Genomic DNA, 19,562 nt, shown 5'->3' with positions numbered 1-19,562 from the left:
TTTTTTTATAGCTTTACGCTGTATCTCACAAGTGGCGGAACTTAACGCCGACTTACCAGAGCGAGGAAATGAAAATATTAAATATTTCATTTCATTGAGTGGACATCGCACCCAGAAATTTCGCTTTTAAAATAACAAATTTTACATTTTCTACAATTTTGTTTTTGTTTAAATTTATGTGTATATGTGTGCAGTTTTAAAGTTGGTTTAAATTATAAAAGCTCTAAAATGGCGACTTGAAATATTTATTAAAAGCGCAATATATATGGTTAATTTAAAATGACTAATTAGTACCAATTGATCGGCGGACGTCGAGTGCATCGGGCAGTAAGCACCACACCGAGTCCACTCGAGAGCGTTCCGCTTCGTGACCTTTACCCAATAACCCTTTGTTTTACGTGACCTACATAAATGTCTTGTAATGTTTATAAATTTTTTTTCAGCTTCACAGACGTCTTTTAATGTTTATGTTTTTTTTACCGGTTAATACTGACGCAGAGGGGAACCCAGTGTTTCTCACACGTCCTAAGCTTTACTTGTATTCCTTACGGGATGTCAAGGAATTTCAGCAGGGTATTCTTATAGTAGTATTTGAGTTCCAACCTGGTGGCTTTACTCGGACGAATGTCGCAAACATACTTACTACTGTTGCATTGAAAGTGCTGCACTCTAGCTTTTTAATAATAAATTTGTAACGTATTAATAAAAAATATTATTTTTAATGATAAATAAAATATATAGACGATAAAATTATTAATTTATCTTTTTATTAATACAAAATGGACATGTTAATACTTTAAAACACCAACAGTTAAGTGCATAACAACTAAAGGTGGTTTTATTACCACGGGTGATCTTTCCAGGCAACTTTTATCATAAAAAAAGGTCAAAAGACACATGAATTAGTTAGTGTACAAATGATTAATGATATGATACATACAAAAAGTAAAAAGCAAAGGAATTGGGCTTGAATTTTAAACGTAAGTGTGTGAAGGGCTTTTATGGAAGATATGGGTCGAGTGATCTCAGTTCAATGTCCACTCGCCGCCGCCTCACTGCTGACCCACATGGGGGTCGCCTTTCGAGAGACAATTATTCATTATAACTTCAAATTATATTTATAATATATAGGAGGTTTTGAGGTTAGTAGTAGCGCAGGGCTATAAAGTGTGGGATTCGATCGTGGAGTTCGATTCCCAATCGAAATAATATTTTTATTAATATATTTTTTTGAAATATATTTTTCGCTTTGACTTTTACGATTATATTATATGTATAGATACAACACGTTTTTTGTAAAAATGTAATGCTAAAAGTATTTTCTATAAAATAACAATTTATTCATACGTCACAATTCTTTGAGGCCTTTATGTGAAAACTAAAAAGGTAAACAATATATAAAAATATATTTACAATAGTAGTGAAACGAAATGTACTTTGCACTCAGCCAATATCTATCGATACTGTAGACCGCGTTCAAGTGCTAGGCGTCTCTAAAATATTTTTCTTCACTTCTCCTTCTACCTCCTTTTACCACTTTCCACCGAATTTTCAAAAACTCGAAATAATCAATATATTAAATATTGTATTTCATTTCCTCGAGTCAAAATCGAACCCACAACCTATTGCATTTACAGTCGCATGCTTCTGCTTCAGCTTTATAATATTAATAATATAGAAATAATTCACAAAAAATAATTAACAAACATTTAATAATAATTTACATACAAAAATATCGATATAATAATAAAAACACCACCGTCATCCCCTAAAAGCATTTTCCCCGTACAACCTTGTACACTTTGCCAGCTTCACTCAACACACGAACATTCTCGATGAAAGTATTTCTTAATTACAACTTGGCATGGGATTTTCCCACGTCCCGGCTTCGGGGACTTAGGGGTGATGAAGACTGGCATCTCATTGGCGCTGGGATGGCCGCGAATTGCGGTAATTACCAACACCGAGGTTCCCTTTTTATGTCATTCTTAATTTTGTATGTCTGTTTTAATTGTTGTTTATTGTTGGAAGTCATTGTAGTGTTGCTGCTAGGTTTTATGTGTTTTTATATTCTTGAAATAAGATATTTTTTTAATTAATAGATAATGTTTATCGCTTCATCAAAACAAAATATAAGTAAAATAAAATTATTTCTCATTATCACTTTTTGATCATTTAAAAAAATCATTTAAAAAATAAAAATAAAAAATTACTAATCATAAAATCAGCTTCACGCTGTATCTCGCATGCAGTAGGGTAACCAGAGGGAACCTAGTGTCACACTCACACTCCGTTCCCCACTTTCTGTCGAATTCTGGAGGCATTGCGTGTTGAGTGGCAGAACTCCACGCCGCGCTTTGCCTCGACACCAGAGCGAAGAAATGGAAATATAAACGTAAATTAATATCACTTCCTCGAGTGGGAATCGAACCTATAACCTTCGCGTTGCAGTCACACCCTTGTGCCTCACTTTTTTTTTTATTTTTTACTAATTCATAAATTAACTGCAATCTCAAGTACATATAAAACAGAATAACCAGTCATTTATCACCAATATAATACAATATAGTACAATAAATATGAGAACGTTGCCAAAAGCGTAACGACCTCCATAGAACAGAGTATTGTATATGACACGAAAGTTGGCCGGCCCTGACCCACTTACGTTACCATCATGTGAGATACCGTAGACGTTTACCTACGACCCTCGAGCCAAGTCAATGTAGTGCTATAATATCTATAATTATTAAATTAGTTAGAATTCTTATCAATTTTAGTATTTTCAAAGTGTTATTATTGATTTAGGGATTCGAAGTACTCTTTTTAGGACATGTGTAAAATTTTTAGGTCATTGATCAGTCTCAAATTAAGCTTAAATCGTGATACGTTTTCCAATTTTCATACGATATTAGACTGTTATCGATTATTGTGAATGTTCATATATTTATGTTGGTACCATTGATTCGTATTGATTTATTGAAATTTTAGTGGGATTTTTAAATATATTTTATAAACTTAAGTAAAAGCTTTAGATTTTCTTCTCTTGATAATATCGTTTTTTGTACGTGGTGTAATCATAAAGAAAATTAAGTAGTTAAGTGGTTTATTTATTACAAAGCAGGAGAGGAAAAAATTTAAATCCATAACAAAAATCGAAAATGTTTATCTAAAATTGTATATCTAATATAGAAATAGAAAACAAAACTGCATATACTCATGTCTTTTACATACATTTATAATTACCCATAGTGACTTCTAAAAATAAACTAAAATTTATTTTTTTACTTTACACTATTGAAAAGATAGCTTCGTCAAGTGATATATTATACTAAGTATAACTAAGTATATGTACGTTCTTAAAACCATTCCCGTGTCGACTGCCGCCCTTGTCCCATCCCCCCCCCCCTCTGCCCCCCACTCCGCGCCCTCTAGGGCGGGCGGCGCAACGCACGCTTGACGATATTCTATCTAAGACGTTTTATCTTATGGAAAATTCTCATTCCGGTAATGTACTCTTCCGTCTTTTTTGGACACCTCGAGGCTGGAACGATTTTGCATAATATATCACCATGTCTAATCTTTGTACAATCGAGAGAAATGAGGAGAGATCATTTTTTTTTAGTTATATTTCATTGAATGTTGTCTCCGGTTTTGTTTGTAATGTTTATTAAGTTGTTGCTTCTATTTTGTAGTATTTTTTTTATATATTTTTAGGATTTCTTATTATTGTATGCAATTTATAAATTAATAAAACGGCGACAGAGACACTGTGGTCAATTACAGGCCAATATCAATACTCTCGGTTCTATCAAAAATTTTAGAAAAGCTTTTGAATAAGAGACTTGTAAATTATCTGCAACACTGTAACGTCATTGCTGATAATCAATTCGGTTTTATCAAGGGTAAATCGACGGAAGATGCTGCACTACTGCTTATTGAAACAATAGTTAAGAAAATGGACAGTGCATCAAAAGTGATCGGCGTATTCCTCGATCTATCCAAGGCCTTTGATACCGTTTCTGTGCCACTATTAATAAACAAAATGGAAACTATCGGAATACGTGGCAGCGCTCTTGAAATCTTTCGCTCATATTTATCAAATCGCACGCAATGCACGAAAATCAACCAGTACGTTAGTGACAATACTGCAATCTGTTTTGGGGTACCACAGGGTAGTGTCCTTGGACCTACCTTGTTTATTTTATATATTAATAGCTTATGTGCCACATCATTACCAAATTGTAACATCATTGCGTATGCAGATGATACTGCGCTTGTGGTTCATGGAAAAGATTGGAATGAGGCCAAACACTACGCTGAACATGCGGTCAGATGGATAACAGGCTGGTACAATGCTAATCTTTTAACTCTAAATATAGACAAAACCAAATACATCGCGTTCTCTCATCGCTCCCATTCCCAGCCGCCACCTGAGTTGTCGATTAGAGTACACACATATACTTGCACTCTTCTGGATAACTGTAATTGTCCTAGCTTACCTCGCACTTCTAATATCAAATATCTTGGCCTTACAGTTGATTGCTACCTGAACTGGAAACTTCATATCAATCACATAACCGGCCGTATAAGAAAACTGATTCCTATTTTCAGGAAACTTAGAAGTTCAGCTAATTTTGAAACCTTACTTCTTGTTTATCATGCCCTTATTCAAAGTCTCATCAGCTACTGCATCTGTGTATGGGGGGGTACAAGTAAAAAGTCGTTACTTCCCTTAGAACGTGCCCAAAGAGCCATACTAAAAGTCATGCTTGGAAAGCCCAGACGTTACAGTACCGACCTAGTTTATAGCAATAGCTCAGTCTTAACAGTTAGACAACTTTTCATAAAATCAGTTGTACTGCGGAAGCATAGGAGCACTCCTTTCAAGACCATCTGTAAGCGCAATAAGCCAAAGGTTTGTGATATCGAACGTTGCAAAACCAAGCTAGCTCGTTCTCACTTCTACGTCCTAAGCAGTTGCTTATACAATGATGTTAATAAAATTATCAACATTTACCCTTTGTCTTCGTCAAAATGTAAAGCAGTTATGAATACCTGGCTGCAGAGGTTGTCCTACTTGGATACGGAGAATCTTCTTCGTACCTAACTTACATTCATGACTCGTACATACATATACGCACATAAACACACACACGCACACACACAAACACACACACACACACATTTGACACGTGGTAATAATATAGAATCTAATTGTTTTTCTTTTCTTCTTTTTCAATAATTAATTTAAAACTTTTGTTATATCGCTTTATTTTTGCTTATGTCCACATAATAATATGTACCTAATTGATGTGTATTCTCACTTTTGTCATCGAAATAGTGTCTTAGGGGCAAAGATGCTGGCAGCTGTGACACAGTTTACACTAGTACGGCTGCCATCGCTCACCTCTACTAAATTGTTGTCTTGTTTTTTCCATATTCTAACGAAATTAGAGTGTATATGTAACATTTAATTACTGAATAAAGCATTTATTATTATTATTATTATTTAAGCTATATATATAGCTATATAAGTCTTGCTAGAAAAATCTATTAGACCGTTGTAGCGCAGTCGTTGTGCATTCGATTTCCACTAGGGAGAACTAAGATGTACTACTCAAGATGCAATGTCTCGAAAATTATCCAGAATATGGAGAACGGAGTATCTTAAAACTAAATTCGCTCTACCTATCTTGCTATCCCTACTTTTAAAGCTAGAAAGGAAGCTACAAAAACCCACCAATACCAAAATACTTGTACAAATCGAAATCTAACTAACACTTTTCCCAATTCCCTAAAGCCCAGGGGGCGGTAAACTTTGACAAGCATAAAAACAATCCCGCTGTGTTCCCATTCCCACGTCGACACTGCTAATATACCAGAAAGTTGGTTAATTACAGCCACATACTACGGAAGTTGTCGCTCTGTTCCAGCAAATATCGCGGAATGAAGTTTGAAGCCCCACTCTATATATCTCAGTACGTAGTTACTAGTAAAAGCAGAAACCATTTTTATGTTACCAAATATTATGAAGCTCAATCCGTTAGTGGAACTCGTTAGTGGAGTTAGATTTCGTATTTTTCAACACTTTTCTCCGTAAATTGGAACGGAAATCATTAAAATTCGTCGCGCTTTTTCGAGTAGTAATGATTTATTAATTATTTTTAGATTTAATATTCGCATACACGTAAAATGTAATATATTTATACGTATAATTTCAATAATTTCGACGAAAAATGGGAAACAGAAGTGACCTAATAAGGACGAAGTATCTAGACACCCAGCTCCAAGGTGCTTGCTGCCTACCCTGCTATGTGCGTGATACTAAAAAAATATTAAATTAATTCTTTTAACATAATTGTGCAAATAGCATCATCCTACCTAAGCTCTAAACATATTTTACTAAAACCAAAATTAGGCAAGAAAGTTAAGATCGCTCTTCGAATAGCCGATATAATTTAGTCGATTAGTTTAATGGACCGCACTGTGATAAGAGCAAAAGGCCCGCAGCAAAAGATAACAATCGCGACGGGTCACTACACTCGCTCCTTGAAGCTTATAAAGATAATGGCTTTGATACTGAAAATTGTCTAATAAAAGCAATTCTTAATTTTTAATTCGAAAGATATACAGGATTGTATTTTTTTTTACTTTGGGGTTACAAATCTTTTAAGTTCCATTTGAAATAAGTGAAATTTATTTTAATTCAGTACTCGTTGACATTGTTGGATATAATGGTATGTAATTGTTTCCAATGACCAGAAATTGAAGAACGGGGGCCAGTAGTTAATGCGACTAGTTATGGGGTCGATTCCCAGTCGAAGAAATTATATATTTAATATTTTCATTTCTTCACTCTGGTATCCCATTTCGTGAAGGTGGAGGCGTATCTTTTCACATTTGGGCAATGTTCCGTGAGAATATTAAAATTCAGAGGACGGAAGTTTGGGAAGGTCAACGAGGGCTTCAGGCGACTCCTCACTTAATTTAGAGCAAAATTCCTCTCATAGTCGCAGCCTTGCCGAGAAATGAAGAACAAAATGGTCTTTTCCACAAGAACAAAAAAATAATAATAAGATTTGTAAAGATTATCAGGCTTTTCAACCTTAATATCAATAACATAGTAAGCTATTGTAATTAAATTCTTTTCATTAGTTATAACACAAAAAAATATCCATATTTTGTTAAAACTTAAGACGAATTAACGATTCATTGAAACTTCAAGAGCCATTTGAGAAAATCTTTCATATTTGCATAATAAATAAAGACATAATAAATGTAATTTCACCTTGACCGAGATTTTGGAACTCGACTTTCTGTCTAATAATAATCAATTACTTAGTATTTTAATGATCTAAATAAATCATTGTCAAATATGCAAAGTGGGGCTTATCGAACATTTTATGTTCCCGAGAGCGTGTCGTGAGTTCGCGACCTCGCATCACTCCAGTACCGCCGCCTATCAGAATCATCATTATTTGTTCTAGGCTTTGAAATTACTTTTGAAATATGATATTTTTTATAATAATGTAAATTAAGTAAAAAATAGGTTAAGAATGCCAGAGATACGATGCAACTGCCACTCAACATGCAATGCCTTCAAAATTCTGCGGAAAATAGAGAACGGAGTGTCTTAGTAACACACTAAGTTACAATTTATATTATAGGTTTGGGTTATTTATTTATACAGGAACGTTACATAACGTCAATCCTTTCGACATAACCCACTGCGGTACTTACGGTTAGAAGTAAATACTCTTAGGTATTTAAATTCGACCACGAGGACGAAGTCGCAGATAAAAGCTGATAAATAAAAGTAAATTAAAGTAGAAATTTTCACGTTCTGTTTATCTGTTGTATTGTAATCTGTTTCATTTCCCAATGAAATCTGGTGTAACTTTCGAAATGTTTCTTGTATATAGGTATGATCTTAAGAAAATTTCTTTCTACATCAATAAGTTACCTGGTATTTTTGCAAAATCTTGAGAATATTGATAGTTTCGGGAAAAGGTAAAGGGACCTATCTAAGAATATGATTTTATCTTTTAGGGTAAAACACGTATCTTTTCTCTCTCCATTTGTTGCTAGTTGTGTGTTAGGTTACATATAACTGTATCGGAATGCTATCTTGTGAATGAATTTTCATTTATGTTTTTAAAAACTTAAAGATATTGTTATATGCGTAAATAAAAAAGAAAAGCTCATATTGCGTCTCCTGCAATTTTGCAATATGCAAATACATATTTAATGTACAAATTCAGCGATATAGTACTTACTTATTTAAGTATATATTTTTATTTTTCTAATGATATAGAATTATATTAAAAAAAAAACAATATACGAACTTTGACCGTTTTACACCCTATACACACCATATTGCAGCAGAATTCTTTTACTTATATTTATCAAAGACATTTGTTGTCCTTTCGTCTACAGTATTTTAAAGTTTTCAATTTAGAAATGTAATATAGAGGGTATTTGTTGAAACAAATATAACTAAACGAGTCTATTTATAACGCGTGCACAAATTGTGCAAGTCGAGGATGCTCTAACTCTTGCTTATTTAAAGTCTTAGCGAGCTCCGACTGCACTCTAAATTTTCATTTTCTTTCACAATATTTTACAGTGAAACTTGTAAATGTAAGTTTATTTATATGTTACTTTATTAACAAGTAGAAAAATAAGGAGTAGCAGCTACACTTTACAATCCCACATAGCAGATTTTAACAGAAATTAGGATGTTGGGACACTAAGATTCATATATATTTCCAATTACTGTTTGTTAAGTGGCGGGATTTAACGCCGCGTTTTATCTGTACAAGTGGAACAAAAAGAACAATTTAAGCTAATTTATTCTTTTGAGAATTGAAGAAATGAAAATATTTATAAGTAATAATTAATTCCTTCGACTGGGCATCGAATCCCCACCTATCTCGTTATAATCACACCTTTGTGCCACTGAACTACGACGGCCTCTATTAGAATGTTTTATAACGTCATTATAAGCGTTTCCTCGTAAAGCGCACTCGTGACAGCATATGGGCGAAGTTTATTCGTTTACAGTTCTTCCAACTCTGAGATTGAAAAACTTTAGCGCTTCTCGTGTTTCATTCACAATAAAACTGAAAATTTATAACTTGCGTGAACTCAACTAATAATAAAGTGATCAACGGTAAAACACCTCGGTAGCTTTGTGGAAATTTCTCTGAACTAAGGTGAAAGACTAGTCTGCGCTTTACTTACTATAAGCACAAAAGCCAAATATATTTAACTACAGTATACATGGATCACCATCGTAGATGCGGGTTCGATTCCGACTCGGGGGAAGATTATATTTAAATTATTTTCACTTCTCCAACTGGTCACTTGTCAATTTAAAATGTCTTTAAATTGGACAGCATGTGGAGAACGGAATGTCATGACAGTAGGTTCTCTTTTAAGATTTCATTAATTATTCATTTTTGCTGCTTTTTCAGGTTTAAAAACTAAATAAATCCACAAAATACTTTTAACTCCAAGCTAGAATTTATACTGCAGTAGTAATTACCTGTAATTTAATGTTTCTCTAGCATTTCAGCCAACCTATGTGAGTGGATACTAAGAATTATGGTATTAATTAAGAATTTTAGCATTGCAAAAATTGAACATCACTAAATGTCGTGCGATGATTATGATATTAATATTTTCATTTCTTCGCTCTAGTGACACAGCAAGTGTCTTAATGGGTCCCAGGTTCTCTCTGCTTTTTGCGGGATACAGCATAAAACTAAAGAAAAAAACCATTTATTCAAAATTTCTATCTACACTATCATCAAAAAATGTTATTCCAATTCAATTTACATATAAAATGGATACATTTAACGCAAAACTCTTCTAAAAGTAAAACGTTGAATACATGAGAACATTACACTCATTCCGCACAGAGTGGACACCGAGCGTCCGCTCTCACGTAGAATTTACATTGCGAGAGACTGGTATTATAAAAGGAAAGAGTAAAATCCTGAACGGTATGAAAAGTACGCCGGTGTTATTGTTGTCCCTTGGAAATACAGAGTACGCTTGTGCTAGTGATGGGAAAGTTTATTGAGAGATCACAGATTATAAAAGTTTGTTTGTGTAGGTTTTTTTTACGGTTGTGCAGATTAAAAAAGGTGTGTTTTAAAACGTGTGGTTGAATGAATGAATATTTATTAAAAATTATAAAATAGACAATAATTGTTATTAACAAAATTTCTCCATATACTTTAACGTTTATAAAAAAAATGTAAAAAAATACATATTTTCTATAACGTAATTAATACAAAACAAAACCGGTTAAGTGCTTGAATAGAACTTGAATATTTAATATTCGTTTTTTCTTGATACTTCCAAGTGATCTCGAGATAAAGGGTCTTAACAGACGAACATACGACAAATAAAGTGATCCCATAAGGATTCCGTATAGTTACCGTCATCAGTTGATCACCTTTTAAGGTAGGGAACCCTAAAAATATGTAAAAACATCTACGCAAATGAAATTGGGATTGTATAATTTTGCCAAAAGAATATAATATACGAAATGATATTAAACAGGGCCCTAACAAAGTGAAAATGGGTCAATTTAAAAGTAAATACACATCGGTCCCTTGCAAATTTGGTACCCTAATTCCACGTTTGCGCGAGAGTGCTATTTATAACATTATTCTGTGCCTTAATCTCTATGTAAATTAAAAATGGAATAGAATTTGCATAATAGTCTCTCCGCTCTCGGAATGGCATCGTCGGTCTGCTTAACTATTGATTGTCTAATGTTTTTTAAAGAGGAATATTAATATAATTGCAATTTGAGACATTCGTAGCGCAGTTCAGTCTGACTGTGGACTTGTGGTTGTGGGTTTGATTCTCACTGTCTAAATAAATTATTTGGTTTATCTCCTTCAGGTAACGAGATAAATCACGGCGTTGAATTACGCAATACACGCAATACCGCGCAAATTGAGCAGAAAGTAGGTATTTTAACACTAAATGCGCGCTGCAAAAAAGTATATTTTTTGCTTGTTGAAGCAGGATGAATATAATTATGTATATTTTTTACTTTACTTGAAGTTTTGCCAAGGGAATCTTGTAGGAAGAATTCTAGAATCTAATAGGACGATCTCCTTCGACGATTCTGGTTCCCATCTCCACTCGATGGTGTGGTCATTAATTATAATAAAAATAATTTCTAATAAAATCAAATCTTCGAGGAAGAGGACATCTTAATACTTGTTAGTGTTACTTGAAGCTTCTCTCTCTCTGCGATTTGCTGCTGAAAAATATTTAAAAAAAAATTAGAATAGAAAAAAAAAAGGTTTAATAGATTTATAATTCACTTTATTATGCCAATAATCTTTAATTTCTCCAATTTGAACCATATTCTCTTTTTTGGTGTTGCTAATAAAAATTGTCGAAGTAAAACTCGTCAAACGCAAGTTAACCGCCCGCTGTAACTATAAAGGCAAGGAACAAAACACATTAAGCCTTGCGATAACGTTACAACTCTATTGAGGTGAAGTTACTACCTCGCTTCATAACACAAACTGCGGCTACAATAATGTAATGAATGAAAAGATAAAAGATATAAAAATTGAGATAAAAGAATAGCTTAAAATTTTTGAAGTTTAAAATAAAATTATATTACTTTAAATCTAATTTTACCTATTTATTAGTATTCATAGTTAAACGGTAATAATGTTAAAACAAAATCGATAATTATGATTGGATGTAGCTTCTAGCCCTCTACGGTAATTGGGGATCCAGCATAGAAAAAATCAATTGAAACCTATAGTTCAAGCAAACAAAATCTTTCAGCTTTATTTTTTTTTTCAACTTTACACATTATCCCTCACACAGTAGGGTAGCCCAGTGTTAAGAAACTCCGTTTCCTATTGTTTGCCGAATTCTAGTATCATTACGTGTTGAGTCGCGGAACTCAACGCCAGGCTTAGCCTTGACACCAGAGCGAAAAAATTTAAATAATAAAATTTTCTCGAGTGAGAATCCTCATCTGAGATGATCGTTATAAAGCTCTTTGTTTCACTCGCCACTTATCGTTTTATATAGAAACATATTAAAATTTATATTTGTTGAGTTAGTAAATAATATAATAATAATAAAGCCTTTATTTCCGAACCTTTTACACATTTGAAACTAAAAAAACACTTGTCTCTCAGTTCGGTGTGCCTTGTGGCATAGGCCTTCTCCAACTCTTTCCATGTTGGAGGGTGGTGATCGGCTTCCCCCACGGTGACCGGCCGGATTGGGGGACCTGTTAGTAAATAATATTTTAAAAATATTAATATACTGCTTTCTACCACTCTAGCATCAAAAGAGAAGAAACGAGGCGAAAATATGTTGGTATATAAATTTACGGCACTGAACTCTATATTTCACTCGCTCTTATATATAATTAAATATTATACTTTAGAAAGGCGGAAGGGCGCAGCGATTGACTGTAAACACGATGACTGTGAGTTCAATTCCTTCTCGAGAGAATAAAATATTTTCAATTCTTGTTCTGCTGGCATGACAGCAGGATAGAGTTATCACCATCACTTAACGGAATTGAACGGAAAATGGGGAACGGATTAAAAGCGGGAAGAACAGAACTAAGTTCCTTCTACCTACCCTGCTATTTACGGGCAGCTGAAAAAAAAAACAGTCTTAAAATACCCGATTCGGTTTAAAATAAAGATTATTTTAGTTTAGTCTACAACCCCAAAACTTCCAGCTCCCGACATGCAAGGCCCTTGTACGTAACGTCTTATCTCCAGGTTTATGCCCCAATAAAATGCAGGACAGCAGGTGATAGCACTAACAAAGTTCTATAGAGACAATATTAGTCGTCAAACTGTCGACGGGACTCGTAAAGCTCGAGCTGCGGTTACATTGTTATTGTGAGAGCACGTTAGTGCGATCAATTAAGAAGCAATTCAGTTTTTATATACAATTTAGTTTATGAAGTTTTTATAGTGGCCTTCGTGGCGTAGAGGCAAAAGGGTGTGATTGTAACGACGGTTGTGAGTTCGATTCCCATTCGAGGGAATGAATTAAAATTTCTTAATATTTTCATTTCTTCGCTCTGGTGTCGAGGCAAAGCGCGGCGTTGTGTTCCGCTACTAAACACGCAATGTCACGAAATTTTTTACGGGAAGTGGAGAACGGAGAGTTTTAACACTAGGTTTCTTTAGTTAACAGGTACCATTATTTCCATTTAAATCATTATTAATAACTAATATTTACTAATATATCAATAAATTTTTTGCTTTTAATGTAATTTTACTTAGTTCCTATGAAAATAGCATTGTTATAGCTAAACATATCTGCACATATATATTATATTGAGTAACACAAAGTTCACGGAATGTACGTCTGTGGCTGAACTACAACAGCGGGTCGAACTAACTTTGATACGAGACAGCGCTCGTGCAACTTGTACCTGAATAACGAACTTTAGAAACACCTATTTCATTGTGGGAAATAACTCGTTTAAATAATCTAATGTGCTTATATTGCAGCTAGCGACCCAAACTCGGCTTCGCCCGCTTAAATTTATTCTTATATTATAGCGAAATTATGCATTACGTGTTATTTTGATGTTTAAGCTATATTACTGTAAAGTTCGCGAAATTCGTTTAGCAGTTTTTGCGTGAAAATGGAACAAACATCCAACTTCACAAATAATCACATTTATAAATTTTTCTTTAGTGTAAGTTTGTAAAAGTTCCATCCAAATAAGGCTAGTAACCATTAAACCAAGATTTACTCCGAATCTGTCTGATAGTCGTTCAAATAATTTATGACTTTACGTTCAGAGTTCGGTATCGGCAAATAACCAGACGAGATGCTATTTCGAATATTGATTTCCCTAACTGGTAGCTATTTTGGACTTGCAGTTTAATATTACAGAACGATTTTAGTTCCTAAAAACTTTTACTATCAAAATGACAGCAATATGCCAGAATTGGTAATTGCTATTATAATTTAAGTGGGCATTATGGCTCAAGCGAACAGCCTCTGACTCTAAACATGTAGTTTGTGGGCTAGAACTTCGATTTCCATTTAGGAGAATAATTGTTTTTTTTTTCAATGAACTGCTCTAGCGTGATTACATGCGGCAAATAATTCCGAAATAATGATAAGTAATAATTCCGCAACCTAAAGATCAATAATTTTAATATTATATAAGAGTTGGATCTTACATACATTACAAAGTATACTCAAAAATAATAAAATCATAATTAAAATTAGTATATAGTTGCAGTGAACTAAACGAGGTCGAAAGAGCAGCAGTATAAAAGCTATAAAATGTATAGAAATGTAATCATTCCATAGATTTTTTCACAATGTTCCTGCAATGTGTTCTTGTTTTACTTATAACGGTGCTGGTGGTTGGACATCGAGTGAAAAGGAGGAAAATGTGGAAACTGCATGGAAAATTGAAATCGGAATATCGATATATACCTGTTATAGGACACGCTCATATTTTTCTAGGAAGTAACGAAGGTTAATTAATATTATTTTATTTTTTTCTAGTTGTAAGCTTCTAGAGATAGTAAAGAAAGCGTCTATATAAGGGACACTCTATTTTCTACTTTTATTGTTTGAGAGACTGCGTAAAGATTAGCGCAACTTAACACCGAGTTTTTGATTTACCAGGGCCGAGTTTTTGATTTCGGAACTTTAATTATGTATATTTTAAACAATCCTGCCTTTAAGTTTAATTATGTTTGCTTATTTATAACTCAAATAGAGTTTTAATAATGATTTGTTTATATTATAATTAACATTTCATGTATTTTGTATTTAACAAATACTATTAAATAAACACAACTAGACAAATTATGTTAAAATTTGGCAAACAAAATTGACATCATATCAATTTATATTGAATCCATAATATATTTATTTTCCTCTTGTGACCTAATCCACAAATTCCATTCACGCATAGCAAACTATTTAAATAAATATTAGTAGATCAAAGATTTATTATTATTATATTTTATTTGTGCGGCGGTGAGCTCCGCCAATCTACATGCAATGAGAAAACGACGGTAAGTGGGGAGTGGAGTGTCTTAACACTAGGCTTCTTTTGTCTACCCTACTAGGTATGCGGTATACAGCATGAAGCTGAAAAAAATGTGTTAAAATATTTTAAAATTATTATAATTAATATTTATGAAATTAATACCTTTTTTTTTCCTTTTCCTGTAGACCGTATGAACAGTTTTAAGGATCTGGCTCGACAAGCTTATTCAAGCAAATACGGCATGGTCAGCGTGTGGCTGGGTGACACATTATATATTGGTAATACTTATTTAATAATGTTCATAAGCTTAATAAATATACAGTTTAAATTTAGCTTTAATTGTAGAGATAGTTTTCTTCATATAGCAGTGCATATAGCAGTGTAGGCGGAGAAAACATAGAGACCTAGTGTTGAGACTTTAGACACTGCATTCCCATTGAGACATTTCTGTTCCCCACTTTCCGCCGAATTCTGAATACATTGGGTATTGAGTGAGCTCTATGCCGCGCTTTGCCTCGCTACCAGAGCGTGGAAATGAAAGAAAAAAACATTTACTCAAGTAGGAATTGAATCCACAACCAGTCTCGCTTCCAGTCGGACGCTTTTTCTTATGTCACTAAAATAATATATATTCAAATTGGAACTTTTTTTTATTTTTTTAAGTTGATTTAAAAAACCAACTCAAAAAGTATATACTCAAAATATTAATTGGTTACAGCAATGTCGGAGCCTGAAGCATCACAAATAGTTTTAAAGAGTAACCTGGACAAGGGTCCGCTGGCGAAGCTGGCACATCATCTGTTGGGCAATGGTTCTGCGTATGCGCCAGGTCAGTGCACAGGCAAACACAAAGTTTTTGAAATATCATAAGTGATAATCGTTTGAGTAGCTTGGCGTGAAAGCGTGAAAGTACAAAATAAATAACTAAATTGACTTGAATTGAATGGTGATTAATACCTTGAAAAAATCAGTTTCATATATGAACGTAAAACGGAAATGATTATAATAAAAAATATTTTTATGTCCCTACTGGTTTATTTATTTTTCACGTCACCCGGGAGCTTGGTGTTACAACACTCCGTTCCTAATAAGACACTTCCGTTCCCTACTTTCCGCCGAATTTTAATATTGCCTGTTGAGCGAAACTAAACGCCGCGTGTGCTTAATATTAAAAAATAATAAGTTTTATCATCCATAGGCAATAAACGATAAACATTAAATATTACTACTTACAGTAACTCTTTGGCGTCGCCGTCGTAAGATCCTGACGCAGGCGAATTCCGCAAAGCACGTCAATAATTTCGTAGATGTGTTCGAGAGTAATAGTAAAGTGTTGACCGAGCAGCTGGAGCAGGTCGTTGGGAAGGGAGACTTCTCTTTTTGGAACTACTTGTGTGCTCACGCCTTGGACGCGGCTTGTGGTTTGATCTTTTGGCATAATATTATGTTGTTATTTTTTATGGCAGAGGTAACCTATTAATAAGACAATCCGTTCCAAACCCATCGCTTAATGCTTTAAATCAATAAAATATTTTTAAAATATTAGTGTAGACAATTAATATTAACGTAACTTATATAATAATTTATTACAGAAACTATATTTGGGGAAAGACTGGATGTACAGAAGCATTCGTGTCACCCTTTCTCCCGAGCGTTCGTGGAGCATTTAGACAACCTCGCGGTCCGCCTCTGCCAGTTCTGGCTCCACAACGACACCATTTATCAATTGATGCCGATCTACTCCACACAGAGTGACACACGTAACGTTATACATGAATTTGTTAATAATGTAAGTTATATTTTGCCTTTTTTAAAATATTATTTCACACTTAAAAAGAAAAAATATTTTTAAGACTTTATAAAAATTAAGTTGTAAGTAAGCGTATATTCAACGCGTCGGTCATGGGGGACTGGAATTCAGGGGAATTAAATATTAAATATTTGCATTAGTCACTTCCCCACCTTCTGCCGAATTTCTGAGGCATTACATGTGAAGCGTCACGACAGCCTCAACTTAGTTGCTTGATTGTTATTATATTATTTTAAATTTCTATGAGTCCTTCCTTTTTAGCTGATCAGGAAAAGAAGAAATATTATGAGGGCAAATCAAGATGAAAAATGTAAGTAATCAAAAAGAAATATTTTTACAAATAGTTTTTGATATTATTTTAATAAAAGAAATATTTAAAATTGTAAAAGTACTGTGACCATCCAACTACCGTAGGTCATTAAACAAAAACAATTTCCTGCTTCTCTCCTACAATACAATATACAATATACAACGAAAACGTTGTTCGATAAGGTTCTATCCTCAGGAAATGACAAAATTATTTTCTTTTTCTGCTCTGGTAGACAAAGCGTGGTATTAATTTCCGCTACACAACACTGAATGTTTCGAAAATTGGACTAGGAATCCAGAAAGTGTCTTAACACTCAGTTCCCTCCGCCAATCCTACAATATGTGCTATATCGGTGCATGGGTGAGACTAATCAAATATTTACACGTTTCATCAGATGAAGACGAAAAGAGGAAATTTTTCGTTGATTTAATATGGAAGTATTCTGGCGGTGATCAAGGGTACTCAGATGTTGAAATCGCGGAAGAATCTCTCACTCTGTTACTAGCAGCCACTGACACCTCTACCGCCGCCGCCTGCTTTACCCTGACTCTACTGTCACAACATCGTGATGTACAGGAGAAGGTTTATCAAGAGTAAGTATATTCCTTATTTAAATGCCTCTTATAAGTAAACAAAATTATAAATTAATAGTTTTCTTTTTTTTCATCTTCACGCTATATCCCACATATAGCAGGGTAGGTCTCTTTCCCCTTCCTTCTACTACTCCCCTTCCTACTACTTCTACCTTCCCTCTGGAGCCTAATGCTAAGACACTCCTCTCCCCACTTTCCTCCAAATTCTGAATAAATGAATAATATTTTAAGCTGTACATTCATTTATATTTTTTAGAGTCCAATCAGTGTTTGGTGACTCTGATAGTATAACGATGGAGGATATACCTAAGTTAGTGTATTTAGAAGCGGTTATAAAGGAATCCATGCGCCTCTATCCACCGGCTCCCATTATTACAAGGACTTGCGATAACGATATGAAATTACGTAAGAAAATTCCTTTGTTATAGAATTTATATTTTGTTAAATTCTAGTTTTTTTCGCTTTTTAACGTAAGTTGTATATTTTAAACTCTTGGAGTAGTTCCTTCTAAGTGCCTTGGACGAAATTAATGGACTTAAAAAGTTGTCATATGGCAAGTATAATCTACCATAGGTTAGGAAGTGTAAGGAAGATGTAAGAGATGAATTTTCAAACTGCCTACAATAACAGGAAAAAATTTTGACCTTAAAAATATTTTTTTTCACTAACTATAAATTTTGAAAAGAAATATTTGTAATATGTTTATCTTACAGCATCTGGAGTAGAACTGTGTAAGGGCAGTCAAGTCCTGGTCAACATATGGGGTTTGCACCACAACCCGCATTGCTGGGGTCCCGACGTAGAGGAATTTAAGCCTGAAAGGTTCTTTAACGCTACGCCGATGCAACTCGCTGCGTTCATACCATTCAGTTATGCCTCTAGAAATTGTGTTGGTAATTATATAGACAAATATTCTTTTTTATATTTCTGTATTATTTAATTTATGTAGATTAAATAAACATTTCTTTAAATTGTAAATCATTTTAAGGAAAAATTAAATATTTTTAGAGAACGTCTTATTTCTGAGACATTGGTTGACATTGACATTGTGAGACATTGACATTTTGAGACATTGAAATTGGCGGAGCGAATAATGAGTAATATTAATATCCATATAAAATTCACAGGCAGTCGTTATGGGATGATTTTTCTAAAGACAACTTTGGCCCATATTATACGAAAATATCGAATTAACCCAGCAACGAGTTTTACCTACGATGAGAAGAACCCACTGCGAGTGAAATACGGCATTATGATGAAACACGTCGACAACTTCCAAGCACAATTAGAATGTAGAAGATAAACTAATATTAAAAATATTTTAAACATGTTCTAAGAATATTTTATGTTATTTCAGGATTTTTTTTTATGTAATGTAATATATTTTTTATATTTTTATTTGGTGTACAATAAAGAGTTTTTATTATTATTGTGGACTGTGAAGTGTAAAGGTTTCTTTTTAATCTCGTTTATATATACTAATTATTGATGATTGCTATTTAAAAATCCACTTAGAATAATAAAATAATTGCCTATTTCTTTTCATGGATAATAATATAAAAAAACGGTTATTTTCCGAATCAGGGTAACCAGGAACCTGGGGAACCTAATGTTGAGACACCGATCCCTACTTTTCACCGAGCTCTTGAGGCGTGCCTTTTTATTCTTGATTGGTTATTAAAGTTGTTCCTCTTGGTTTCTTTTTAAAATTTAAAGTGAACATTAATATTTTTAATTTACTTCATCAACTTGCAACAAAGTAACTTTTACAGCTTATAATTGAGTGGCATTAACTTTAACATA

The 19,562-nt window shown here is 33.7% G+C and overlaps 1 protein-coding gene across 1 annotated transcript; it reads left to right on the top strand.

Annotated features, from left to right (window-relative positions):
• Positions 1-14,356: 14,356 nt before the first annotated feature.
• On the top strand, positions 14,357-19,203 carry LOC146538451 (cytochrome P450 4d8-like). Its single transcript, XM_085186891.1, has 10 exons — positions 14,357-14,523; positions 15,232-15,324; positions 15,765-15,875; positions 16,282-16,467; positions 16,639-16,835; positions 17,118-17,166; positions 17,561-17,759; positions 18,016-18,164; positions 18,473-18,652; positions 18,887-19,203. Exons 1-10 carry the CDS (start codon positions 14,364-14,366, stop codon positions 19,060-19,062), a joined length of 1,500 nt encoding a protein of 499 aa, XP_085043017.1. The 5' UTR covers positions 14,357-14,363; the 3' UTR covers positions 19,063-19,203.
• The last annotated feature ends 359 nt before the right edge of the window (positions 19,204-19,562 follow it).

The sequence above is a fragment of the Heliconius melpomene genome, chromosome 6 (assembly GCF_056956725.1).
Source record: "Heliconius melpomene rosina isolate 202511_hmr_F chromosome 6, ASM5695672v1, whole genome shotgun sequence".
Classification (NCBI taxonomy): domain Eukaryota; kingdom Metazoa; phylum Arthropoda; class Insecta; order Lepidoptera; family Nymphalidae; genus Heliconius; species Heliconius melpomene.
This window is presented reverse-complemented; position numbering and strand designations above follow the sequence as displayed.

What these genes read in the sequence shown, in the direction of transcription:
- LOC146538451 (XM_085186891.1), top strand. Translation starts at nt 14,364, where the DNA reads ATGTTCCTGCAATGTGTTCTTGTTTTACTTATAACGGTGCTGGTGGTT. An exon ending in TGGTTCTGCGTATGCGCCAG is followed by an intron (nt 15,876 to 16,281) that starts GTCAGTGCACAG and finishes TACTACTTACAG; the next exon opens with TAACTCTTTGGCGTCGCCGT. An exon ending in TGCCTCTAGAAATTGTGTTG is followed by an intron (nt 18,653 to 18,886) that starts GTAATTATATAG and finishes TAAAATTCACAG; the next exon opens with GCAGTCGTTATGGGATGATT.